At 38.8% G+C, this 27,759-nt stretch overlaps 1 protein-coding gene across 14 annotated transcripts in view; it reads right to left on the reverse strand.

Annotated features, from left to right (window-relative positions):
* Nucleotides 1-2,286: 2,286 nt before the first annotated feature.
* Nucleotides 2,287-27,759, reverse strand: part of LOC118279619 (paired amphipathic helix protein Sin3b) — a 45,554-nt gene continuing 20,081 nt past the window's right edge. For 4 of the 14 annotated variants that reach the window (XM_050702488.1, XM_050702489.1, XM_050702487.1 and 1 more), the window contains exons 3-26: nucleotides 27,560-27,623; nucleotides 26,872-27,050; nucleotides 24,084-24,346; nucleotides 23,304-23,439; nucleotides 22,642-22,775; nucleotides 20,895-20,951; nucleotides 19,921-20,045; nucleotides 19,335-19,432; nucleotides 18,747-18,875; nucleotides 18,168-18,317; nucleotides 17,259-17,375; nucleotides 15,775-15,880; nucleotides 14,916-15,087; nucleotides 13,766-13,923; nucleotides 13,065-13,226; nucleotides 12,390-12,604; nucleotides 11,257-11,433; nucleotides 9,314-9,418; nucleotides 8,561-8,759; nucleotides 6,591-6,758; nucleotides 5,478-5,569; nucleotides 4,925-5,018; nucleotides 4,418-4,542; nucleotides 2,287-4,271 (exon numbers count right to left, since the gene is read on the reverse strand). In XM_050702488.1, coding sequence (XP_050558445.1) covers nucleotides 3,411-4,271; nucleotides 4,418-4,542; nucleotides 4,925-5,018; nucleotides 5,478-5,569; nucleotides 6,591-6,758; nucleotides 8,561-8,759; nucleotides 9,314-9,418; nucleotides 11,257-11,433; nucleotides 12,390-12,604; nucleotides 13,065-13,226; nucleotides 13,766-13,923; nucleotides 14,916-15,087; nucleotides 15,775-15,880; nucleotides 17,259-17,375; nucleotides 18,168-18,317; nucleotides 18,747-18,875; nucleotides 19,335-19,432; nucleotides 19,921-20,045; nucleotides 20,895-20,951; nucleotides 22,642-22,775; nucleotides 23,304-23,439; nucleotides 24,084-24,346; nucleotides 26,872-27,050; nucleotides 27,560-27,623 — 4,086 coding nt within the window. In that variant the 3' untranslated portion in view covers nucleotides 2,287-3,410. The remainder of the gene's footprint in view (nucleotides 4,272-4,417; nucleotides 4,543-4,924; nucleotides 5,019-5,477; nucleotides 5,570-6,590; nucleotides 6,759-8,560; nucleotides 8,760-9,313; nucleotides 9,419-11,256; nucleotides 11,434-12,389; nucleotides 12,605-13,064; nucleotides 13,227-13,765; nucleotides 13,924-14,915; nucleotides 15,088-15,774; nucleotides 15,881-17,258; nucleotides 17,376-18,167; nucleotides 18,318-18,746; nucleotides 18,876-19,334; nucleotides 19,433-19,920; nucleotides 20,046-20,894; nucleotides 20,952-22,641; nucleotides 22,776-23,303; nucleotides 23,440-24,083; nucleotides 24,347-26,871; nucleotides 27,051-27,559; nucleotides 27,624-27,759) is intronic. The other 10 variants (XM_050702498.1, XM_050702497.1, XM_050702499.1 and 7 more) reach the window with 6 other exon arrangements.

Here is a 27,759-nt window from a genome sequence, read left to right on the forward strand (position 1 = left end):
AAATTAAATTAAATTTGACATAATTTACAGTAAAATCTACTGTTTTATTGGTGCATTAAAAACTGACAGTTTTATGCGCTGCGCCTAAGTAGCGTAACGAAGAACTAAGTGAACATAACATCAGGCCTTTAGGGTGCTTTTCCAGTAGCCATGCTGCGAAGATGTAATAGCTAAGCTGTGAAACTATGTGACCGTTTCCTCTAATACTAAGCTATGTAGCTGTGCGAGGAAGATGCGCAGCTAGTATCGATGTATCGACAGTACGTCGTACGGAAGCCAACCATAGCAACCATATAATCTAACTTAGCTGTTTTCACCAGTGCTAAGCAAGGTGTACTAATTAATATGATTGGTGGAAGCCGAACGCATCCACAGCAACGTGGCATTGCACATCTCTGGTGGAAAAGCAATCTTATCCCCGTAGAGATAGACAGAGGTGCACAACTGCACATATACAATGTTACAACAACTTATACCAGTTATGTTAGGAGTCCCATATAATAAGAGACGCTATGGTAAAATCTATACTACTTTAATATAATTATAAAGCTAAAGAGTTTGAATGCGCTAATTTCTAGATAGTAGCGTAACGTGGCTTGGCTCCGTATAAAAATTTATTGAGGCCCTTTTTATTTTTTGATGGGAGGCAAATCATCCAATGACTTCTCCCGCCACTTGGGCGAGACGAGAGTGTTGTGACACTATAAAGGTAAGGGTCCATAGACCCGCATCGTACGCATCGTATGTATCGCACGTATCACACACATCGGAAGCATCGCACGTATCGGACGCATCGGACGTATCGCACGCATCGGACGTATCGCATGCATCGGACGTATCGCACGCATCGGACGTATCGCACGCATCGGACGTATCGCACGCATCGGACGTATCGCACGCTTCGGACGTATCGCACGCATCGGACGTATCGCACGCATCGGACGTATCGCACGCATCGGACGTATCGCACGCATCGGACGTATCGCACGCATAGTGCGTATCGGACGCATCGTACGCATTGTACGTATCGTGCGTATCGGACGCACCGGACGCATCGTACGCATTCCGTATGACCTCATCGGTACGCATCGCACGGATGCGGATCAGTGGACGTAGTTGTATTAGTTTATACACAAGACGAACTAAAATCCGTTGCGATCATGAGTCTACTGTAATTGAGTAAACCTACCAAAACTTCAGAGTCCGGTAAGCACCTGTCAGGCGATAGGTCCCTCAAAGCACTCAGAGGGGTTCTTTTAACCTTGATAAGTCTGCGTTTGGCCACCAACCCGCTTACTGCCAGGACGGCGAAGCGAAGGTGTGGCCGAAGATGGAGCACACAGACTTAGAAAGTACCTATTCACTCTGACCTTGAAAAGGCCCGGGTTGTATTTCTCAGGAAAGATAGAAGCCGGCAGATTGTTCCATTCCCTGGCTGCACGAATTAGGAACGTGGATTCGAACTGTTTCGTTCGCACCCAAAGGAAGTCCACTCTCTAGAGATTCCGGAGCTGCGGACTACCTAGCGGGTTTTCCGGGGCTTCGGCTCGAAAAGCAGGAGTAGGAACGGGGTGGTTTTTAGTTAGTAAGACACTCCCTCTCGCCTCGTCTAAGGCGGGAGAAGTCATTGGATGATTTTGCCCCCTCAAAAATAAAAAAAACTTTAGGGATGATAGTGGGCCGACTTTCTAATAGTCTTATGTTATTCATCGCTGTTATAACAGCTAGCCCATGTTTTGGGGGGCGCCTTGTAATAATTGATATGGTAGATACGGCGCTAGTGACGCCCGTTTCTGCAACTATTAGTCCAAATTGAACAATACGGTAATATCTATCCTTAATTTTATTTGTAATGTTTGTAAAACAGTCTGGTACAAATTTTTAAAACATTGGACACGTATTTTATATTTTCTTTCACTTGCGAAGATCTGTCGATTTAAAATATCGTGCGACGTTACGATTTAGAACATTTTATAGGGTAACGACCTCGCACTTTTAAACTTAACTCCGTTTTATCTAAGTATTGTTATCTTATACGACAAAATAAAAATATACGTGTCTAATATTTTTTCATTACCTAACTGATGGACTAAATATATTTTTAATTTTCATACCCCGTCATCATCCCTATTATCTAACTGACGATTTTTACCCTATTTGTTTATAGTCTATTGCCCTATTATTTTATGTTGGATAGTCCATTTATCGAGGAAGGCTATAGGCTATAAAACATCACGCTGAGATCAATAGAAGGTAGCTAGCAAATAAATGAGAAAAACGACAATATATTTATTTGTAATACTTTTATTAAAAAATTAAAAATTCTGTCTTACTTTTCTTTTTTTACAATATTTTACATACATATTAGACAGTACAGTGATTACGCTGTAGCTCCAATTTCCATTGTTCTCTACGATACATACAATTAACAAATTCGAGTATTTCTTTACTATAACAATGAGATTGAATAAATTATTGTTTCGACATTTGCAAATCAATCTATCCCATTTTTAATTTTATATTTTACATTATTGAGACAATTTCAATATATTTAGATAGTTTGAAATGCTAGTACAAGACAATTTTTATAATAATTACATGGTTTGTTTAGCCATAGTCATAGCTTGTACTTTTTTTATAGACAGTGAGAAGTTTTCATAAAAAAAGTAAATTATATACATAAAATCACGCTTTTTGTTGAAGGAGTAGAGCAGTACATATAAGATATTATACAGATAGTAAGATGCCTTGAAACATTAATGAGATTGTGTCAGACAGGGGCAATCGCATTGAGAGTCTATTACCAAATACCTCACACAAAACTATTGTTGAAAATTATTAACATTTACATTATAACCCAATGTATGGATTGAAACAGCTATTTTATGCTCGGTAGCCGTAATTATCATTACTTCACCAAGTCAGTCAAATTCTGTAGTGATTATTACAATAGTTTGAAGTCAAAAATCTACATTTTCGAGTCTTACAATCATGAATGACTAGATTTATAGTGTCTACCAGACATATAATTGTTATAAAACAAATATTTTCGTCAAGAACTATGTCATTCTATAAGAATATAATGTATAGTTATGTTGAAGTGTACCTACACGTTCACTGTGTTGTGTAACGACATATTTTATATATACAATGTATTTAAATATCTAGGAATCGATTGTGTTTCCACATGAGAGACTATAAATCAGAAGTTTATTGCTCATTATACATGTGAGGTGTAAATGAAACGCATACACTTTATTATAAATATAATAACATTGTGATCTGTTGACAAGGTCGTAACACTATCACTGACTGTCGAATATTTACAGTAAGACAGGCGTACTAGGCGCACTATAGCGGAGTCCGTGGTCGCGGCACTAAAACGTGTCGGCGGCGAGGGGGGCGGAGCGCTAGGGCGCCGCGCGGTCGCGCAGCCAGGCGCGGAACGTGTCGCGGCGCCGCGCGGCCTGGCGGGGCTGGGAGGCGCGCGCCGCCGCCAGGCAGCCGCGCCGGTACAGCTGCAGCGGCCGGAACGCCAGCAGGCGCGGCGCGCCGCACTCCGGGGGCTTGCGGCGCGCGTGCACCGCGGGCGCGGCCGGCGCCGCCTGCGAGTGCGCGTTGTGCGTGTAGCCCGGGGCCCGCGCGCGGGCGTTGCGCCGCAGGAACACGGGCTTGGGCGGCGGCGGGGCGCCGGACGGTCGGTAGCGCCAGGCCGGCTCGTCGGGCGGGGCGCGCGCCGCCAGCAGTTCGAAGGTGACGCGGCAGGAGTCGCCGCCGTAGAGTTTGACGAGGAAGGCGGAGTGGTCATGTCGCAGCAGTCTTGCGGCGCGGCGCACGTAGCTGTGCGGGCCGCGCATGCCGGAGCGCGCGAGGTCGGCGGCGCGCACGGACCAGGGGTCGGCCACGCAGTGCTGCAGCTGGCGCACGGCGATGCTGACGAGCTTGTCGAGCGTGTAGGCGGGGTAGGCCTTGATGCCGAGCATCTCGCGCGCCGCGTCCTCGTAGGCGGGCGCGTCCATGTTGCCGTCGAGCACGGCGCGCACGAGGTCCAGCAGCACGGCGTAGTAGTGCGCGGGCTCGGCGGCGGCGGCGGGCAGGTTGGAGGGCCGCAGGCGCAGCGCGTGCGCCACGGGGGGCCGCGCGGGCCGCTCGGCGTTGCGCGCGCGCTGCAGGGCGGCGGCCGCGCGCCGCGCCGCGCCCAGCCGCTGGCACAGGGCTCCGTGCACGCGCAGGAACAGGTACCACGACGACGTGCACACAAACCGGGCCTCCTGGTGGACAAATTGAAGATAACATTAGTAAAAACATCACAAGAGAAACAAATTTAAGATATTCACACCCAAATAACTATTAATTCAGTGCTCTAATATTTCTTAACATGAAAATATGAAGTACACAAGTACTACAAGCTACTTACATTAGGCGGATGATCTCTATAGTCCTCCTCGACGTCCTGCGGCTCCGACTTGATATCAGTCTTCATTGACATTTCCTCGTTACTACTAGTGCGCTTCACGCTGTTCGCTGAACCAATTGAGCTTTCTGTAATGCAAATACATAATATTAATACTTATTCACATTCCAATAGTACATTAGTAAAGATTTTATTATTAAAAGAAGTGTTTAGAAGAGACATTTCAGTAGGAAGGCAGCATGCGTGTATCACCACCGACATTCTGTAGTTTGCACATCGCACGGTTTGTCATCATTGTCTCGAGAAATATTATTACATCATTAATCGAAAAAAATACTATTATTTCTAGATAGTAGAATATCTGAATCTCGTAGAACATATACTTGATACTACAATGAACCAATTATTAAAGCTAATATGGATAGATAATGGAAAGCACCAAGTTTTTTAACAGTGTTAACAGAAGATTTGTTAAAAGTTGAAATAAATAGTAATAAAGTAATAATTTACCTTTGCTATCTGTGTTATTATTGTTCTTGGGCTTGTTTTCTTTATTCTTATTGTTTTTACCGCTCTTGTCTGAAGCGTTGTCAGATTCTGATGACTGTGGACAAAAGAGAATACAAATTAGTTATATTTTAATGAATTTTACTAATATTAAATATGAAACTTTGTGTATGTTTGTTATTCAATCACGTCAAAACGTCTGAAGGATTCGGGTTTGAAACAGTGGTAGATTATGGTTTGAATTAAGACATAGGCCCGCCGTTTTATCCCACGGGAACGTGGACGAACGTGGACGTGCACTAGCATATGCTAGAACCACATAAACACTAATTTGGACACCAATAATTTTGCAGAGTAGTGAATATGTCTCAATAATATAAAAATTAAGAGTCAAAACCAAAAGATTATTACATTTATAAAAAGAATCATTCGAAATATCCAACTAATTAACCAAAAATGTCTATGAAAGAATGTGTTAAGGACGGATTAAGCAGCGTAGTTGGTTTCAAAATTAATTTAATGTATATGTATGTATCTTAGATCTTGAAGTGCTTACCTCTTGTTTCTCCTGCTTAACATCATTGGTATTCTTGTCTTCCGGGTTCTCAGTGGTCGGACTTCCCGGACTACCAGCCTCGTCTTTCTCTTCTGTACAACAAGGATATTTATTGTTAATATAATAGTGATAAGTAGACTTGTATATAATTTTTTATTGTAGCATCACATATTTTTATTTTCTTATATGTTTAGAAGTATAGTTAAGCCAGTTTGTAGAAATTAAAATACTAATTTGAGGTATGTGAAAGTTATTTTAATATAGAAATTTAATGCTTGCAATAATTGTGTCATTTTAGATAAAAGTGAAATCTACACTGACTTTAGAAAAATAAATGTGATGTTTAAATATAGTTAAGTGAGACATTTCAGTAGGAAGGCAGCATGCGTGTATCACCACCGACATTCTGTAGTTTGCACATCGCACGGTTTGTCATCATTGTCTCAAAAATATCAGCAATATAAAATGTAACTTGGTTTTACGACATACAACAAAATCAACTTAGATCACTTGTAAATAGAACTTAATATAACTTAACCTAGGTCAAGTTCGACGTGAAATGTTTGTAAACACATCACAAAGGCCTTCAATACCCTTAGTAAGAGTCTGTTTTGCTTCTAACGAAAACAAAACGAGAGCGCGTTCGACGCTGATTGCCTGGTTCACTCGAGTCGGCCAATCCAAAGGCTCTCGTTTCTATTACTTTAAACGTAAAGCAAACTCATACTAAGGGTATACAGAACCGTCACTAACTCCCACGCAATGCTTCAACGTAAAGTAAACTTGTACTAAGGGTGCGGTAACACGGGATCCGAAATTTCCGAATATGGGATCCAGTAGGTGAATAGCGACTGTTGAGAGGCAAATCGAATCCGATTCTAACGTCGAAGAATCACCGGATCGATTCCATCGATACTGGAAATCCTTTATAGCATGTATTAACATCTTCTGTCCCCATTTACCTCTCAATCTTGGTTTAACCCGTTGTCTATCGTTGTAAAACTGTCGCTAGATCGCACGCGTAAAATTAACGCAATGTAGTTCTATTTGTGTCTTACATTTCGACATACAATCTTGGCTAAAGATATAAAATAAAGTATTTATTCAACATACCTTCATCCCTCTCATCATCAGACAAGGGTTGTCGCGGATGAGCGAAGAGATCAGGCAGAAAGTGTCTGAGCAGTTGCTTGATGCGACGCTTCTCCGTCTTTTGAATGGCGGTCTGCCGCCGGGCGTGGTGTATCAGCAGTTCCGCTGTATCGCGAAGGATTTTTATTGCTGTTGACAAAGAAATTATAATATTAGTATACAAGAAACAAGTGAACAGTGATATATAAAATAGTGTTTATGTTAAACAGGTTCAATGGGCTGATTGTGTGCTAAATTGTGTGCAAAAATATCAGATAGATTGGTCGTCAGATTAAGGGATTAAACCCAAACAAACAAAGTCAAACTAAATAAAACTGTTAAAAAGTCACCAGACCAGAGGTATTACAAGTGCGTTGCCGGCCTTTTGGGGATTATTAATTTAAGGGTTGTTGCGGGAATCGAGGATCACGTTGCACGGCAGGTAATTGGGCCGGTAACTTCACTCTTTCTGCTCGGCCGTGGTATCACTCCGGTCGAGCCGGCCCATTCATGCCGAAGCATGGCTCTCCCACACTTTACTTGTGTATATAAAAACGCGAGTGAAACTGTTAGAATAACACAAAAATTCACTTCCAATTCCTTCCATTAACATTACTAGTAGATTTGAAGGAAATAATTGACTTTAATTGTTACGCATTACTAGTGAAAACGGAAGCTATACGGCGCAATGTAATGAGCTAATAACCGTTTAATTTCCTATCCATTATTATTGGTGAATAAGTGGATTTAACTTGCTTGTTACGAATATTGGGATGTTCTAAGTCTATTTAAAACTAATTTGAAAAAGTAGCTATATCCTTGAACTTCGTCCGCGCAACTAACTTTAGGCAGAATTCTTTTGTTCCTATTTTCATAAAAGCTCCTTTAAGCCAGGATCTACAGTAGATACAACCATGCAAACACTGGAACACTGAAGTCCGGCGCGTCCCAGGGACATGAATGACTATCTTGGATCCCGCAACGAAATAAATCAGAAGATATTATTAGAAGAGAAAGAAATAGAAAACGATAGTTTCCACTCTCCTTTACTTATTCTTTACAAATGTATGTGAATATTGTTGATAATATTAGATCACCATGTGACCAAACTATATTATCCTTTTATAACAACATATAGGTATATATCATCCAAATATATAATTATAAAATGACATAACAATACATAATAAACAAGGAAAATCTGTTCAGATTGGCGCGCAATTTGTTTGTATACGTAATTCGCGCGCGACCTTCGGTACAAGGCCGCATGACGCAACGCTCGCTACAAACTTTATATAAAGAGCCGATCTAGTTTATTTATAGACTGTGAATAGGTAAATTGTTTTGTGTAGGTGTTCACGTTCGATTCTCGGGGAAAGGAAAGTGTTTTTGTGTTATTTTTGTTTGGTTGGTGTTTCCGAAACGTGTTTATTTCAATATTTCTATTTAGCATTATTTTTATCGTGGATTACGTGATGGTAAGCAATCGGCGCTAATCGTAGAGACCCCGCAACTCCTTAGCAATTACAAACGCATTACCAGACTTTTGGGGATCCGGGATTTGCAAATCTCTCACACAAGGGATGCTTAACGTCGATTTTCTGTAAATCCACCCACTGGTGGTATCACTCTTATTTATTATGGTATAAGCCGGTAAACGAGCAGACGTATCACCTGATGGTAAGCAATCGCCGCCGCTTATGGACACTTGAAACACCAGAGGCGTTACAAATGCGTTGCTGGTTTTGGGGGTTAGGAATTGTTGAGGGAATCAGGGATTGCAAAGGGGAGTAATTGGGCCTCAGGTCGCGCCGGTCAACTTATTATGAAGCATTACACCTAAACTTCTACTAATGTTGAAACTTATTAACCCTAAATGTTAAACCAGACGATATGGTAGCCAAGCACCATCCTATTATTATTATATAGTATAAAAAAGAATATGTCCTTACCTTCCTGCCGGCTTTGCATGTTGTAATCGACCACAACATGAGGGCCAGGCCGCCGCGCCGCGAACGCAGACTCGACTTCGTTAAACAGAGACTTCGACCGCATTGCTTTCAGATCATTCTGCTTGAAGTTAATCCCTTGATGGTCGAGGGATTTCAGGTAATACTTCTCGTTCTGTTCGCGCCATTGCTTGTTGAAGCCCTGTGGAAGAGATGTGGGGTTTAGTTACTGAAAATTTATGTGTTTGTGTGACCATTTATTTATGGCACGACGGGGTCAACGCCTATGAACGCTTACAACACTATGAGGGTGTTTAAAAATGTCAATGAATCAAAGTTTTGTCAAAATAGGAGCTAAAAGTTTGTGAACATCAAGGGATCTAAGGGTCTGGTATAATATTTTTGATATTTTCGCCACCAAACCATGCTCCTATCAAGAAAGACAATATGGTTGCCCTTTTATGTCACAAATAAAAATGTAGTCTTTCCCTAAAGTATGCAATCATCTCCATTATCAGCCTTTAATGTATAGTTGTCATTAATCTTTGTACTTGCTGAAGTCTTTGACTACCCAGCAAACTGTCGTGAAATCGGCTATGTTAACCCGTTGTCTGTCGGAACGCAGATCTACGCGAGACACAATGTGTTTTCTATTGTGTCTTATATACCGATAGACAAGAGATTAACGACCCTCTCATGCAGTGCGTACAAAAGAAACATTAAATAATATCTAAAACATATGTGAATGTTATTTACCTTCTGCGCCTCCCGCCATTCATCTTCCTTAGCCTTTAGCCGGCGTAGCACGACTGGCACGGCGACCACGGGGTTCTTCTTCAAACCGGCTATGATGTCTACAGCCTGTAAACGAAATAAACATTATTATATTGGCAATTAGACATACTATTGTTTAGATATTAATACCAGATGCAACCCTTTCTAGATATACAATACAAAATTATACATTTTAAATAAACCCTGGATGCATTTAAAAGACAAGATTTTCAGATAAACATTACAACCAGACCAGAAACAACAATTTGTGGATCGGTGCGTGAATCGAACTCGCCATATACGTTGCGAAACAGCCGATAATACCACTGCACCAATAAGTTGTTGATGATTGATGATAACTTTGAATATTAGGATTTTGTCTTTAGTACATGACATTGAATATATCAGAAAGCTGTGCAACTGGTGCTTAGCATTACAACTTTAATAACTATATTATACCGCGTTTCTATCTACATAATAAAGCTAAAATTCTACACTACTAAATAACTGAGCGCTTACTCTTGAAACCAATCTCAATGTCAATGCAATATCAATCCAATAAAATCTCAACTACGTAAAAATTTTACAATATCAATGTCCATCGATCGGAATTGGATTCAAGAGTAAGCCACCAGTTGTAGTTTGCGTTAATTCTACTGTTTACTAAGTCTTTAACCATTCCTGCCCTCAAACAACTATTGACGAATCATGCTAGAATTAGTTCCATGCGGGAATCGAACCCGTATCACGTAAGCGTAGTAGTTTATTGGCTATTGTGTAAACCAACTTGCCTACAAACTACACAACTACAATTGACTACCTAACCGCCGTCCTCAGAGTCATTTAATGGTTACTTAACCCAGTCCTTAGCAATTGTTTCCGGAACAAAATCGTTACTAAGGAATAGTTTAAGTAATCATTAGATGACTCTTGAGTATGACAGTAAAGGAGACAAAAGTGCACATATACAATGTACACCCACTTTTCACCATTAAGTCCCCTGTAATAGGGGGTGAGTCTATTACCATATTCTAACACTACAGTAAAGCTACACAAACTAAAAGCACAACAGTGCATAGTGCAATAATATAAACTAAAAAATATAAATAAATAAACCGTAACCCAACTTACAAACTAACTAAAAACTAAATATAAAAGAGCAGAGACGAAGGCATGCAATGCTGTGTATAAATAAACAAAATGCAAAAATAATAAATAGCAGTACTACGGCATTATACTTTTGAAGCTGTGGTTGGGCAAATTAATGCTAATATTGGTAGTTAGACAATGTTTTTGTATGGAAACTGCTGAGCTGATTTAGATAAATACTTGCATCTGTAAATCGGTATAGTTAAAATATGTATTATTTTGGTTTCTACATAGAATAAAAAGTGTCTTTTGCAGATTTTACAAAAAAACTGCATTTCCACAGTCAGCAGCAAAAATTTTCAAGCATTTTACGACTTTTTACAAAACAATAACATTATTAAATTGGTCCCCAAAGGTGCAGTTTTCAAATATAGCAGTGTTTTTGCTATACAGACTAATATTTGGTATACAGACAGGGTATGAGCTGACTTGGGTGATAGGATACTTTTTATCCCACAGGAACGCGGGCGAAACCGCTGGCAGAAGCTAGTATCTTATTATAACTGGTATAATCTACAGTAGCAGCGCAACAATCGCCGCGTCGTGTGTCGCGGAATGCTGCTCATGAAAATGAGCCTCTAGCATGGCTTGAAACTAGTCGAGTTCCTCGTCAAACAGTTACGTGAGGAAGCCGATAACATAATAATTAATTTGGTATAATCTACTTTTGAATACCGACTTTGCCCAACCCAGCGGTAAATACAGGCTGTGTTATAACACAGTAAGCCTGCGTTCCTAGTTTGCACAGCATGCCTAGTAGTCCGACTCGATCGTACCACCTTATCACCGTAAATCCGGCGCAGCGCCCTCTGGTGTATGGTGGGCGAGTGTCCGCCGAGACAGTCGTCCAGCCGGTACTTGGCCGCGTCCTCTGTCGTCATGCGGGCAAGCTTCTTCTGTACGCCTTCCAGTACGCGGATGGTTGACGCGTTCGTTTCTATTACCACGTCCAGCTGGAAAGAGGGAGAGTAGGAGTTTAGTATGGTTTGATGATAATTTTTGTCTGTTCGCGAATGTTAATATTATAAATGTGAAAGTCTTTGTGATTGTGTGTTTGTTACTCAACGTCAAAGCAACTGAAAGGATTGGGATAAAATTTAAAACAGAGATAGATTATGGTCTGGAATAACACGCAGGCTACTTTTTATCCCAAGGGGATGCGAGCAAATCCGCGACTAGAAGATAGTGTTGTTATATATGTAGTATTTTACCAAGAACTGCAGCTCAAACTCAGTGGTTTGTTACTGATGATGCTTATGGATAGCAGTAGATTAAACAGAACAATTCGAATTTTAAAGATAATGTTGTTTATTCAATCTGATTTCTCATTTGATTTAAAACATCTCTATGTAAAACAGAGATATGTGGCTATTTAGTGGACATAGAGATGGACATAGTATCTATACTATATTATAAAGCTGAAGAGTTTGTTTGTTTGTTTGTTTGAACGCGCTAATCTTCGGAATTACTGATGCGATTTGAATAATTATTTTTGTAATAAATAGTGCATTTATTGAGGAAAGCTATAAGCTATAAAACATCATACCATAATCAATACGAGCTAAAAAGAGCGGGTGAAACCGCGTGGAAGGAGCTAGTAACAAATGTACACAGTGTATTGCCAGTTTTTAATAACGACAATATCTGTGAGGCTGACTGAGTAGTTAAGATGTGAGAGCTGAAGATCAAGTAGCGTCATTTTGAAATATGACCATATACCAGTATAGCAGTGTACAGACGTCCAGAGCCGACAACGAAACTAATTCAGCATCAGATCATATCGGATTTGTCGGTTAAGTCTGTCTGGTAATAGATGACTATAATGACATTTAACTTTCTCTGTCTACCTAACTACACATATGTTGCTTTATCGAATCGACAAAAACATGTAATGGATATCAATACCAACCTCGAACCTCTCATCCTCGCAGCGGTAGATGTACTCCTCGTACTGCGTCTTGCGGCTGGTGACGAAGGTGGAGTCCTCGCTCCAGGTGGGGAAGGACACCCACGTGTCGTTCAGCACCTCGCGGCACAGCGCCGTGCGACCAGAGCAGCGCCGCGCCGCCGCCTCGCGGGGCAGCGCGCAGTACGACGTGCCCAGGCGCTTGCATGTCGATAAATCTGTAAGAGTATAGTTTTTTTAATATAAATGTTGAAGAAAATCATTTCTTTGTTATCTTGGTCTAAAAGTGAAAGAGGGGTATAGAATTTGTCTTGTCTTTTTAACTATTTAATGTATGCTCTTGCTAAGTGTGAAAATCATGACAAATCTAGTCTAATTAGGACTGTCACAGAGGGCAGTCTAAAACTACAAAATATTACCTCCTAAGATGTTTACATACTTCTTTAGCAAAAGCTTAACTCATCATTATCATCACATTATCTATCACACATCCACTGATGACCATAAGCCTCCTCCAATGAGTTCCAATGAGTTCCATAGAGAACGATTGGAAGCGACCTGCATCCTGCTTTATCTCATACAGCATCAAAAAGCCTTCTTTACCATCCCACGCATTCATCCACACACATAATCCTTCATAATCATCATTTCCCAAAGAAAAAATCAATGTATAATTACCAATATCCATGGCGGCGTCCCCCTGCGGGCGGTCGTGTCGCAGCTGCGCGCCGAGCGGTCCGATGGGCTCGTACCGCAGCTTGGGGTCGGCCGCCGCGGGCCGCTCGCGCTCGAACACCACGCCGCTGGCCCCGCCGAACGTAGCGCTGTTGTAGCTCGTGCCTACAAGTGGAAGGTATGGGTTTAGTTGTTTTGTTATTAAGTTCAATATTATGTCTGAATGAAGTGCAAATATGTTTATACACCGAACATATCGCTCACATATTTCGTATATTTTACCTTGAAGTCAAGGTATAGCAGTTTTTTATTTTAACTTCAGTATTTTGAATTAAGCTAAATTTTTAGGTAATATTTCTAAAAGTTCACGAAATACAACAACAAATTATGTCGTTATTTAAAAAATATATATATAATAGACTACATCTAAGACTGTCTAAAACTGAAGACACTAAAGAGATAGACATTGAAATTAAATCAAAGACATCTTCCAAACAACTCATATCTCTACTGAGGCATAAAAATGCAATAGTCTATCTATATAAAAACCAAATACCGTAAAACAGAGTGAATAGATACAAGAGAGATGAATAAAATGGTGGGAAAATGTTTTAACATCTATTCACCCCATTCCTGTATCTATTCACCCTCTGAGTGTCCATTCACCCCATTTTACCATTATCAAATTTAATTCTTTGACTTACCGCTATGCAAAGTATTAGTAGGAGTGTGTGGGGGTGAAGGCGGTCCGAGGAAGTCCTGCAGCCACTTCTGCAGCTCCGGGTGGCGGCACAGGAACGGCGCCGTCACCGACAGGAGCTCCGACGACGATATTATCTCGTTTGTGAATAGTAATAGACATCTGCCAACAATTTTATACCGTTAGATATTGAATACAGGTGAATTGTGGTTAGGAATGTAGTTAATGTTATTTTAAACGTGTTAATGTCGGTAGATTTGGCTACTTAAAACTAAAAAATGTGTCAAACTATCTTTATATGCTACAATTTGACTAGCTTATGCCAGCAGTTTCGCTCGCATTCTCGTGGGTAAAAAACTATTCTATCAACTAAGTCAGCTCATAGCTTGTCTGTATGTATACCAAATTTCATCAAAATCCATTCAGTAGTTTCAGCATGATTGACGGACAAACATCCAAACAATGAAACTTTCATATTTATAATATTAGTGTGATGTTAATAGCCAAAATCTACCGACAAATATGTGATAACTGAGACATTTCAGTAGGAAGGCAGCATGCGTGTATCACCACCGACATTCTGTAGTTTGCACATCGCACGGTTTGTCATCATTGTCTCAAGTTCTAAGTAGCATATAATTCGTAAATTGGATAATTTCGACATGGTTGCAGAATTTATTTAATATTTAATGAGTGTTTGTGGACTTTACAACATGTGTTGTGTCATGGACAAGTTCATTGACCTTTTGTTTTTGAAATGTTTACCAATAAAGACTGCAAATTGCATTTATATTAAACTAGTTCTAGACTGGTTATTTTTATCGGTTTTTGAGACACATATGGGGCTATGTGTCTCTTACATGGGACTCTTAACATAACTAGTGAAAAGAGTGTGTTACATTGTATATGTGCTCCTTTACAATAAATAGGAAGATGTTTTTAATGTCATAGGAGACAAATGAAAAGACTGATCCTCTGATGGTAAGTGATCAGCGCCAGTCACAGGTGTGTTATCGGCCCTTTAAAACGGAAATACCGCCGACGATATTATGTTTTCACAAACAACAATTATTATTTTTATCAACCATTTCTCCTATAACCTAATACTACTGTTATTATAAAGCAAATATGTTCTCATATCATAACAAACTCACCTCAAAAAGTTATCATAGACATGTTGCGACCTCAGAGCCTTGCGCGCCCTGTCGAAGAAATTGAACTCATGCACCGTGGCGAGCTTGGAGGCTTCGGCGTAGGACACGTCGCGGACCGTAGCCCCCGTCAGGCCTGATAGACGAGACTTCTTTGCCGGGGGTGCGCCGACTGCTGTTGGGCGAAATTTGTTTATTAATACAAGTTCAATCATCATAAAACATATATATTTTCACTGTTTACATAGTTAATTGTTAAATACAGATTAGCCTAAGGTATTTTGTATATTACTGTTATTTTCATAGTGCAATATTACTGTTTTTATGTTCGTGACACCAAATAAATAGTTTTCTATAAAACATATTTGATGATTGTGATTCTTATGACATTTATTGACTACAAACTGCTTCTCTTTATTGCATTTTTGACTTATAATCGTGATTAATTTGTGTATGGACTTAATTTAAAGGCCCTTTCTGTCCCCTTTGAAGTTTTAAGGTTGTTCTATGTACTAGTTGAAATAAATAGGTCCTAGTACACTGAAATTTGATTATTTTCAACCCATACATTACTAGTGGTTTATTTATTATTATTTTTCTTGTAAGACATTATATCAAAATATCTTGTAAGACTGCTACACAATCAAATGGGATTTATTCTGTAATTACAGTTGTAGTAAGTGAAATAAAATAAATAAATTATGTTTCCTACCCTTTCAGAGATTAAAAAGCAAGACGTTATATTGACCTATTGTTTTCTAAACCAATAGACAGTTAATTATTCAACCTTCTCTACAGACAGTTGACTAAGACACAACTAATTGACCTGTACCTATAAATTAATGAATATTAATAAACTTACCCATCTGGCTAGATGACGTGAAGCTGGGAGATCGTTTGAGATGATGGTGCGCTTGCGGCGGAGCTGACACCGAGCTGGATGTGGAACCTGTGTGCTTCGGCAGCTGCTGTTTAGAGAAAAACACAATCAATTTAGTTATATTTTCCTTTGTAGTCAAATCTATACAAATATTATAAAGCTAAAGAATTTGTTTGATTGTTTTTTGTTTGTTTGAACGCGCTATAATCTCCTGAACTACTGGTACGATTTAAATAATTATTTTTCTGTCGTATAGTGCATTTATCGAGGAAGGCTATAGGCTATAAAACATCACGTTATAACCAATAAAAGTCAAGCAGAGCGGGAGCGCGCGGAAATAGCTAGTAAATTATATAACTAAAGTGTTTGGGCATTGTACAAGACAGATGTCCATGTCCCTGGGACTTCAGTGTTTCGATGTTTTCATGGTTGTATCTACTGTAGATCCTGGTGCACATGAGTCACAGCGGTTATAGGAGGTTGTGCCTTGTCCCAATATAAATACTGAGTTATGTGTCATTAAAATATAGGCTAGTTATCTATTAAGTCTGTTATTAGAAATTTAAACAAACAAATCCAATTTAATCTAAACAAACCCCATATAGGAAATCTATGTTACATAGTCCAGTACATTATGTATATAGAATCTACATCCCCAGCTGTTCAACCGGCCTCATCTAGCTATTTGAAATATTGACGTGTAAAAGTATTATTTTATAACCTACTTTGCAAAAAATTTGCAAAAACAAAATAAAAACTTAAACTCGATACATCAACATTACAAAAACAGGAACAATAGTAATTCCACTATCAGGCAGTGTAAACAATGTTATCTTGCGACCATTAGCCAAGAAACACAGTATCAGTGTGTTTTATCATATTATCTGATACCGCACGTACGAGCCAGTCTCGTAATGACACTGCTTTGAAATCACGTGTCTTCCTTGTGATAAGAATTTCAATAATATTAGGTAACTTATTTTTGTAATGTTACTTAATATTATTAAAAATAGAGAGGGTTGTGGTTTGTAATGTCACGCGTTATGTTAAAGGGAATTTCAGTTACGTGAAACAAATACAAAGAGATATCTCTTTGTATTTGTTTCACGTAGAATATTTGCTTTCATTGTGTTTTAGTTATTTTGACATGTTAAATATAGTGTTGTTATATTGCACGACTCTCTAACCAGCCCTTTTTTTAGGTGGGAAAATCATCCAATGACTTCTGCCGCCTTGAGTGAGGCGAGAGGGAGTGACAGACTCTTACTGACCCAAAACCACCCTGTTCCTAGTCCTGCTTTTGAGCTGGAGCTCCGGTAACCCGCTAGGTAGTCCGCAACTCCGGATCAGGCATCAGCCCTACTGGGCCCCGTCTGTGGTGGTCTGATGGCTCTCTAACCAGCCCTAGAGCAATGTTTACCCCACGTCCTGCCTACCCCAATATAAAAAATGGAGTGTATACTCACAGGAGCGTGGTGGTGATGGGGCAGATGGTGCGGTATGGGGGCGTGGGGAGCGTGCGGCGCGTGCGGCGGGGAGGCGCCGCCCGGGAACCGCTCCGACTCCGACTCCACGCGGGACGACTGCGGATACATACTAGTATTAGGATCTCTTCAGATATAAAAATATATGAGTCATTTTTTAGGAGGCTTAGTTCGTTAGATCTAGACGCCAGATCTAGGATGAAACGTGTCTAGATTCTTGAATGCACATCTTTCTTTTTCAAACACTAGAAAAAGAAAGATGTGCATTATACATTACACAGCTGCTTTTCCACCAGACATGTGCTATATATAGCTATGCTGGGAAGATGTATTAGCTAAGTTGTGAAACTGTATGACCAGTTTCACTGATACTTAGGTATGTAGCTGTGTAAGATGTAGAAAAGCACCCAAAGTTGTTGTTTATTGTATCAGTTACAAGACATTCACTGCTGTATAAGCTACCTCCAACAGCTTCATGATCAGCCATATTTGAATGGTATTTTTTAACATTAGTCATAAAGACTTATATCTTATTATATCTCCTATTATATCTCCTATTTTAATTAGTAGCCACCCAAGAAAAAGGAAATAGAATCTTCAAAACCTTCAGTGATCTAACTATAAATCCCAGATTATTTACCAAACATAAGAATAATAGTAAATCCCCTTTACATAAACCATAATTCATCAATTATTATGTTATGAGTCTCTAGCATGGCTTGAAACTAGTCGAGTTCCTCATCAAACAGTTACGTGAGTAAGCCAATAACATACCTAATAATTAACTTAGTATGTCTCACGAAAGTTATAATAGAACCTTAATTCAGTAGCGAACATATTTTTGCTAATAATGACAGAATATGTACTTTATGTAGAGTATATAATAATTACCTGATGGTGAGCAGGCACGGGCGGCGAGCGTACATGCGGGTAGTGTCGCTCGCGGCTCTCCGGCGCGGGTTTGGTTACCGCCTTAGCATCAGGAAGAAACTGACCGAACTCCGCCAGCAAATCATCTTGGTTTTCGAACAGTTTCGCCACCTGATGGTATAAGGATAAGGTTAGATTCATAATATTTAATTATAAATGCTAGTTTACTATTTATTATTCTAAGTCGAAACATACTACAAAATTATAGTTAAAAAATACCATTTCAACATAATCAACATGCTTCAGCACTGCTAGGCCGGTTCGACCGGAGTGATACCACGACCTCAGAGAAAACCGACGTGAAACAACGCTTGCGTTGTGTGAGTGAGATTACCGGACACCCAATTACCCCTTTCCCAATCTTCCCAATCCCCGATTCCCCAACAACCCTTAAATTCCTAACCCCCAAAAGGCCGACAACGCACTAGTAACGCCTCTGGTGTTTCGGGTGTCCATGGGCGGCGGCGATTGCTTACCATCAGGTGATCCGTCTGCTCGATTACCGTCTTTTTCATCTAAAGTACATCAAAATGAACAAACCTGTGAGTACACCTCCTGCTCCGTCTGCTGCTTAGCTTGAGGTTCCTTCATCTCGCGGTGTCCGCGTTGGTAAGCGTGCAGGATTTCCAAAAACCTCTTGTACTTGTCCGGTTGTCTCGAGAATCGGGACTGTAATGAAATTATTTGTGTTAGAAACTTATATTTATACTAAAGCTTTGAAGAAACTCGTTTGGTTAGAATCAGAACTCAAAAGAGCAGCCGCTAGTTTTTATCATTAAAAATCAATCGGTAATTAATTTCATCATTATATTGTGGTATTCAGTCACATCATATCAACAGCCTATTTCTTTTTTGAGTTGTTCCGTGCGGGAATCGAACCCACTACACGTTGCGCAGCAGTAGGTTGCCAACCATGCAGTCAGTGGCCTCTAAGGGAGTCACCGCTGAGCCCTCTGCTCACACAGAAGATCGCTTATTCACGACGCTTTCTCAAAGCGGTTTGGCGATTTTATACAATGCATGGATGGCGATTTTATATAGCAATGAACATCTTGAGGCTGATATGCTGAAGACTTTATGAACCGATGATCATGTACAAAATAATAGTAAAAATAAATATTTCCTCACCTTAATCTTATTAACGTATTCAATAGCGTGGTTGAACTCCACTGGTTGGCTGGGCGGTGCGGGCGCGGGGTGCGCCGGGTTCGCGGGCTGGGCAGACCCTGGGTAACATAGCGTGATGTTATTATTACATGTTTAAGGTATGTATAGGTAGAGGTTGAAGTTTAGAAGTGGGTATTCAGAACTCAAAAAGAGCAGCCGCAAGTTTTTATCATTGAAGATCAATCGGTAATTAATTTCATCATTATAAAGTTAATATTTGAATTTAAATTTGATTACACATGTGTTGAAAAGATTTACTAGGTAGAACCTCTGTGCTAAACAAGTCAAAGTTGGTATTTGTTTTAAAATTGGCAAATAAACTTAATCCTATATACATCCATTAAATATCCTGAATCCACTTTAAAGCCCTTTTATCCCTGGGGAATGGACATCAATTTGAACCAAACATTTTAGACTAATATTCCAACACTCTTATTAGCACTATTTAGACAAAAACGAACCATTTTCAGGCCATTTTTACATTTATTGAACAGGATTTTTGACCTAATATGATTATACAGCTAGAGTATTTAAAAGTTAATCTTACCAGGTCCAGAAGCGTGGTGTATAGCGGCTGCTTCAAGCTGCTGATGCGCCTGCGAGATCTGATGCAGCGTGTTGGTAGGCGCCGCGTTCACGGATAGATTGTGAACGATCGCGTTGTTCACAGACCTGAGGAAATGTAAACAGAGTTTAATATGGAGTTTTAAGATAAAATTGTGAAGTTTATTGAGGATTGGACGTGAAAAATACCCTTTGTCTGTTTAAAGAAAATGTGTGTCTACCATCATCACTGCAGTTTTCGAGTGTTAAGACTAATATGTGAAAGGTATATATATGACTTCGTTCCTACTCCTGCTTTTTTTATTAATGGAAGTAAAAATCGCGGACTTGTATAGGACATAGCAATCATATAATCAAAGTTAAAATCCAGGATAAAGTGATAATTAGAAACTTTTTTTAATTAGAAATCAGACAAGGGTATTTCTAAAATATTGTAATAGTTATTAAAAGAGACATTTCAGTAGGAAGGCAGCATGCGTGTATCACCACCGACATTCTGTAGTTTGCACATCGCACGGTTTGTCATCATTGTCTCATTTAATAATAAAAAAAGAAAGTACTTTTAGAAATTTAAACTGTTCACATCTCAAAAACTACTGTATCAAATACGATAGAATTATTTCTTTGTTTTAGAAACTACTTAGGTCTCGTCGTAATCGTCGCGCCTTTTATCCCCGAATGAGTAGGCAGAGGTGCACATTACGGCAAGTAATACCTACACAATGTGCACCCACTTTTCACCATTTGTGTTATAAGTCCCATGTAATAGGGGGTGAGACTATTGCCATAAACCTATTAACAAAACAATAAATATAAAATTGATCACCTATTACATGGGACTTATAAATGGTGAAAAGTGGGTGTAAATTGTAAAGTGGCATTACGTGGCGCAATGTGCATCTCTGCCTACCCCTTCGGGGATAAAAGGCGTGACGTTGACGTTAAATATAAACTTACATTTCCATATTGGAGTACGGGCCCCCGGCGCGCCGCACCGCTTCCTTTTCAGCCTCCCTGTAACAAAGGAAAAATTGTAACCATTGCAATAACCTCACTCTTATAAATATAATCGGTAAAACTACTAGTTCTTACACTGCATATTTGCTTCTGCCTACGCCTTCAGGGTAATAAAAAAGCGTGATTTTATGTACATAAGCAGTTAAGTAAGACTTGCTTACTAGTCAAAGGTTTGAGTAAAACTGATTTGAAAATGAAATTAACTGACAGATAGATGAACGTTTTGTTTAATTACCCTCAACATCGTTTATTAAATGTTGCGTTTAGTTTCAGCTGTCATTGTTAAGAACAAAATAGTTTCAAGTTTAGTTTTTTAACATTCGACAATAATGAACACGACAAAAATATATTCAAATCGGTGCAGTAGTTTATGAGTTACGCGCACAAACATTTCGATTCATATTTTTTTATTTATTTAAACACTACCTACTTCCGCGCAATTTTACCCGTTCTTCACAGCTTTTTTTAAGCCTAAAACCTTACTTGATAAATGGACTACCCAACACAAAAGTTATTTTTCAAATCGGACCAGTATTTTCGGAGATTAGCACGTTCAAACAAACTTTTCAGCTGTATAAAAGTAATAAGATACGTATCTAATGACGTTAAACGTAAATTCATGACTACATATACAATTTTAACATAACATAATAACACTATGAAATATAACAAAACCTATCTATCATTGGGGTAACGTCAACGATGTTATGTTATGTTAATTAGCGATCATAAACTGTACTGCTATGACGTAGTACAATTGTTACAAGTTCATTCAACCGGTATGCCATTTATGTGTTTTTCGTTATAATAAATTCTGTTTTGAGATGTTATAATCTTGAAGACGGGTTGTTGTGAAGCCCGCGTTTGCATCTTAGTTTTTATTTTCATAGTTTTAGTAGGTAGTCGCTGATATTTTAGATTATTTTATTGGTATTTCGTTGTTAGTTCGATTTAAAAATATATCTATCAGTTTCGTAACATAATAGTCGCATAAATCTTTATATGATGAACACATAATGCGTTCTATATTAGCTATCTTTCTAATCACTACACCAAACGTTGCTAAATCAGTTTATAGATGATCAGAAATTAAACCCTTAAGATTAAATTCCTAATTTAATATGATGTTTAAGTTGCTGTTAGCTTCACTTATGCTCCTTACGATTGAACTGTATAAAACTGCACTGTTAGTAGCCGCTATAACAATTTTTTAGACATTTCAGCAAAATAAACAATAATTTTCAAACAGGTTCTTAGAAAATTAAATCTATACTAATATTATAAAGCTGAAGAGTTTGTTTGTTTGTTTGAACGCGCTAATCTCCGGAACTACTGGTCCGATTTAAATAATTCTTTTTGTGTTGAATAGTGCATTTATCGAGGAAGGCTATAGGCTATAAAACATCACGCTATGACCAATAGGAGCCGAGCAGAGCGGGTGAAACCGCGTGGAAGTACTGGGCGCTAGTAGTAAATATTAATAAACTAGCTTCTGCCAGCGGCTTCGCCTTTCATCAAAATCCGTTGATTAGTTTTAGCGTAATTGACTAACAACCATCCAATACAAATAAACGTTCATATTTGTACTATTATAAGTGTGATTAAGTGTGATAACTTATAAGTTTTTAAACTGACATGGTCACTAACACTAGAATGGAAACTTAACTTAATATTTATGATAACTTACTGGGCAACAGGAAGGAGATGGACGAGCTGCGGCTGGGGCGGCGGCGGCGGGTGTTGCACGCCCAGCAACACGTTGCTGCTGCCGCCGCCGCTGCTGCCGCCGAACCCGGTGGGCGACGGCATCGACACCGACACCTGACAATCATTACTCTATGTCATTTTCTGTACACATAATTGTAGTTGTCTTATGCCCGAATACTCAATTTTAAGAAGCTCTCAAATGTAGTTCTGTCACTACAAATTCTTTGTAAATGACATAGATAGCACGACATTTAAGTACAACTTAAAATTGAGTAGCATTTCAGTATTCGGGTGTTACGGGGTACCCTTAATATGAGATTACTTTACGTTTAAAGTAAACAAAACGAGAGCGTGTTTAGCGCTCCAATTGGCTGGCTCGAATAAACCAAAATAAGTAATTCAAAGAAAAATAATAATCACTTTTGGACATCAAACAAAACAAAAAGCGTCTGTCTATCTGTCGGTCAGTACTAGATTCATTGACGGACAGACCGACATACATTTCTTTATAATTATGTTGATATCAAAAATACCCATTTAAGGTTTAATTAGAATAAGTAAATGATTTGATTTTGAGTAAAACACAAATACCATCACCCAAGATGAACTAAATATTATATTATAATAGAAAAGTTTGCTTACCTGTCCGTTGCTCTGGACTTCGATTTTATATCCGGGCGGCAAAAAAGTGTTGAATCCGACAATCAATTCGGGATGCCCTTTAAACAGGTTTGATACTCGGGTGATGACTCCCGGGGTGTCGATACTGCAATACAGACTAAAATTAAGATGATGGGTAACGTTTGGGGTTCGAGGTCTCGGCTAAACAAAATATTATCAGTACAATAAAAATTGCAGCCATTAAATTTTTCATTTGAAAATCAAACGGTAATTGTTTTCATCATTTTAAAATATATTTATTTAACTCTTCATGCATATAAATGTGTACACAAGGCGGGCTTAATACCGTAGGCATTTTCTCCCAGACAAATCTTTAATCTAATGTATTTCTTTTTTTTATTTTAAAATTCCTTCAATGTTATTTAGTAGGTATGCAACAATAAATTTAATTTTAACATACCTATATCTACGCTTAGTCATTTATTTCCTTAGTAATAATACCTATTAGGCATACAGGTGTTGCCTACTTTAGGTAAATATGAACAAATGTAAATAAATATAAAACCTTCATGCTATAATTTCAATTAAAGTTTCGACTTCTCGCCTCTGAATTAATTTCAGTGCTTCTATTTACTGACTAAAGTACTAATTTGAGAAATTTCTCATGTACTTTTTAAAATATCGCCTTGCTATGTACTTTATCACCAATAAAGTGGAAGATAGTCAAAGAAAGTCCTACGAAAGCGAACAAAAACCAACCAAAAATAATAAAAACACTTCCAAACTACAAAAAAAACTTACGTCTGACTCTTAAACTCCTTCATGATATCCAGAAAGTCATTATAAACTTGTGGCTGCGTATTGAACTTGTATTTGACTTGATCGAGGTATGACAAAGCATCCTCCACCTTCAGACGTTGGAATTGGCCAGCGGCTTGTTGTTGCTGGGCGCCCGGTCCCACGGCCACGCCTGGCGGGGTCGCCAGGGGCGCTGGGGCGGGCGACTGGCGCCCTAAAGCGGCCGGCAATGCTCCCAAATTCGGCTGCTGGGGTGGTAAGGCCTGCTGAAAGATTAGGGTTTGTTAGATCGGTGTTCTTTGTAAGGAACCTTAGATAATAGTTGTAAGTTAAATTCGTTTAATACTAGTTATTTCCGTGAAGTATTCCCCTACTGCTTGAGTCCTAAACGTAATAAAAATTAACAATCTTACTTTAATATTATAAATCCGAAAGTTTATGTGTATGTTTGTTACTCAATCACATCAAAACGGCTGAAGGGATTGGGTTGAAATTTGGAACAGGGATAGATTATGGTCTGGGATAACATGTAGGCTACTTTAATATAGAAATAAAGCTCTATAGCCACACAAGCTCTTACAAGTCGCAGTATAGATATGCAGATGCACCTTTAGTTATTAAAATGTGTGATGTTACATTGTGATTTATACCGACAACTACGCCTTACTTTGTCGCCTTATGGTAGGACATGGCTAGCAGACTCTATTGTTTATCTTTTGTGCCCATATTCAAAGTAAATTATTGATTTTTAACCATCCTAATACTACAAATAAAGACTGTTTGTTTTAGTGTCACATATTTGTAATTTAATTATTGTGTATGGATAGGGCAACGAGAAAAAGCTATAGGTAGAAAGCAAAGAATTTATCAACAAGTACTCATGACATGATTATGACACAAGTATAAAAAGGAAAATCCAAAGTACAGAGTCATAAAGGAAACAGAGACAAGTCATCATTCTTTTAAGTAAATGAACAAATTTAACCAGCTAATTGGTCAATGAACTGCAGTAGATTGAATTTATATGAATTTGAATTAATTCGGTACATAAACCTAGAAAGCTGTAAGACTTGTTTGGGAGTATGTAAAATTGTACGTTTGTAAACGCACCCACGACACAAGAGGAAATCCCCGCGCCCAATACAAAGCGGGGGTTTATTTAGAAAAAGAAGCAGTATTTTAGTACCATTTTTGTCTGGTTTACCAAGAAACTCCTGTTTCCTCGAAAACTAATCACAGAAACATCACAAAGCTTATAATTTTTCCACTATGAAGAAAAAATGATGCCAGATTTTTATGCAACCAAAAATACGAGCCACTGCGAAATTACAGCCAATTGTCAAAACAAATTTCTAGCACACAGCCTTTGAAGTCAATGAAAAATAAACAAGTATAACCTTTTCTCGTTCTTATTACATAACAGCATTGAATGTTATACAAACAAACGCTATTATTGTTCGTAGTTATGTTATATAGGTTACATAACTGATAGGGCAGGTCATGGATAGGCTATCTATATAATAAGAACCTAGGACTCAGTTAAATAAACACTAGTTTTAGAATAGATCTAGAATAGTACCAAGTACTGGTGAAAAGTGGGTGTTTACATTGTATATTATTACGTCTGCAATTGCGTGGATTGTAAAGCGTGATGTTATTATAATAACCAAGATTCTTATGGGGAAAATCATCAACAACAATGACTTCTCCCGCCTTGAGCGAGACGAGAGGGAGTGTCAGACTCTTACTGACTAAAAACCACACCGTTCCTACTCTTGCTTTTCGAGCCGGAGCCCCGGTAAACCCGCTAGGTAGTCCGCAGCAACTGCCACCAGCTGCTGAGGGATGGAGAAGCAACAACTTCTAAATGAGTGACTTCTTTGAGATCCCAAACCACTTGCCAAGCGTGCAGTATCCGGAACTGCGGGACAACTCCGAGCTACCGAGGCTTCGGATCGAAGTAGGAGTAGAAACGGTGTGGTGTTTAGTCAGTAAGAGTCTGACACTCCCTCTCGCCTCAACCAAGACGGGAGAAGTCATTAGATAATTTTTCCCCCTCAAAAAAGCCGTAATAATTTGTCTACAGGATTATGACGTATATAATAACCAATATGGCGAAGATTTGGGATAAAACGCGATTGTATAAGTTGCAATTTGTGTTATATCATATCTTTTATTTACTTAAAGTGTGGGTAGAGATGCACGTAATAAATATAACACCCACTTTCGGACAGTTATCCGACTGATATGTAATAGGAGGCAAGCTTGTTGCTGTATACGAAATCCGTGTGCTATTATTGTGAATTCTGAGTTATATATCTGAATAATGCTTTTCTGGACCGAAATATCACGATTTTTACTTCATGATGACTTAGCAAAAGCTGTCTAGCTTTACTGTTCATAATATTTATTGTATAGTGTCTGCTCAGACTATTAATATAAAGACTTAGTAATAGTCACGTTATTAGCCTTCGGATTTTTTTATGGAATAGCGGGCAAAAGACCAGTTTTGTCACCTGATAGTAAGCGATCAGCGCCGCCCATGGACACCCGCAACACTAGAGGAGTCATAGGTGCGTTACCGGCCTTTTAAGAAGGAATAGGCTCTTTTCTTGAAGATTTGACGGTCGTATCGGTTCGGAAATATGGGTACAACGCCCATGGTGAAGTAAAAATGAAGATTTGATGATAAAGTCGAGAAAAATAACAACATCTATTCGGGACCCCCATCTACTCCTTACTTATACACCAGTCTGACCATAATTATGATAAAAATATTAATAACACCAACCTTAAGCCTCTGAGGGACTTGTTGGGGCGGCGGCGGCTGCTTCGCTGCATACTGCACGGCGCTGGTCTTCAGATAGTTGATGACGGGACCACCTCCTGAGGGCCGAGCGCCAGTGCGGGCGAAGCTTCCACTGCCACCAACCGAGAGAAGAGTGGCTGGCCCCGCTGGGGAGCGGATGTCTGTTGGACAAATTGTGGGATTAGTCATTTAATTTCACATTCAATATTAACTGTATACAGTGTTGGCTTGAGCTATAAAATTATGATTTTTTTCTACTTAGTTAATCAATAAATTTAATAATAAGATATGAAGGAAAGGTACTGTTCTTTGTCTAGTTGTGTTGATAATATTAATCCTAAAGTGTAGCAACAACAACAACTTTTAATCCGGAATCATTCAACTGCTGATTACTACTATCTGTAGTATTTAGCTCTGAATTGAGAAATATAACACAGAGTAAGCTTTACTTTACACCCAACTTACACCCTTTTTAAATAATATGTTATATTATTTTATATTATTTACACCCTTTTTAAATAATATGTTATATTATTTTATATTATTTTTAAAATCGTAAGATTATTGTGCTAAGTCTAATGATTTCTGGACATTAAAGTTTAGCAAACTAGGTAGAAAATAAAATAGGAAAAATACTTTAGATTATTATAAAAAAAGGTGTTCAACTTACCCAAAATTTGGGGTTGGGGCGACTGGGCCAAAGTGTGCATATTGCTTGCACCAGCTTGTTGAATCTGTAACAAAGACATTTATAGAATTAGACACATTTTCACTATTTCTCCTACTATTTTACTCATGGAAATGAAATGAGCATGATCCATGCCTACCACAACAGATTAATTCATTTTATTGTTGACAAAAGCATCTTTT

The sequence above is a fragment of the Spodoptera frugiperda genome, chromosome 22 (assembly GCF_023101765.2).
Source record: "Spodoptera frugiperda isolate SF20-4 chromosome 22, AGI-APGP_CSIRO_Sfru_2.0, whole genome shotgun sequence".
In the NCBI taxonomy this organism is placed as follows: domain Eukaryota; kingdom Metazoa; phylum Arthropoda; class Insecta; order Lepidoptera; family Noctuidae; genus Spodoptera; species Spodoptera frugiperda.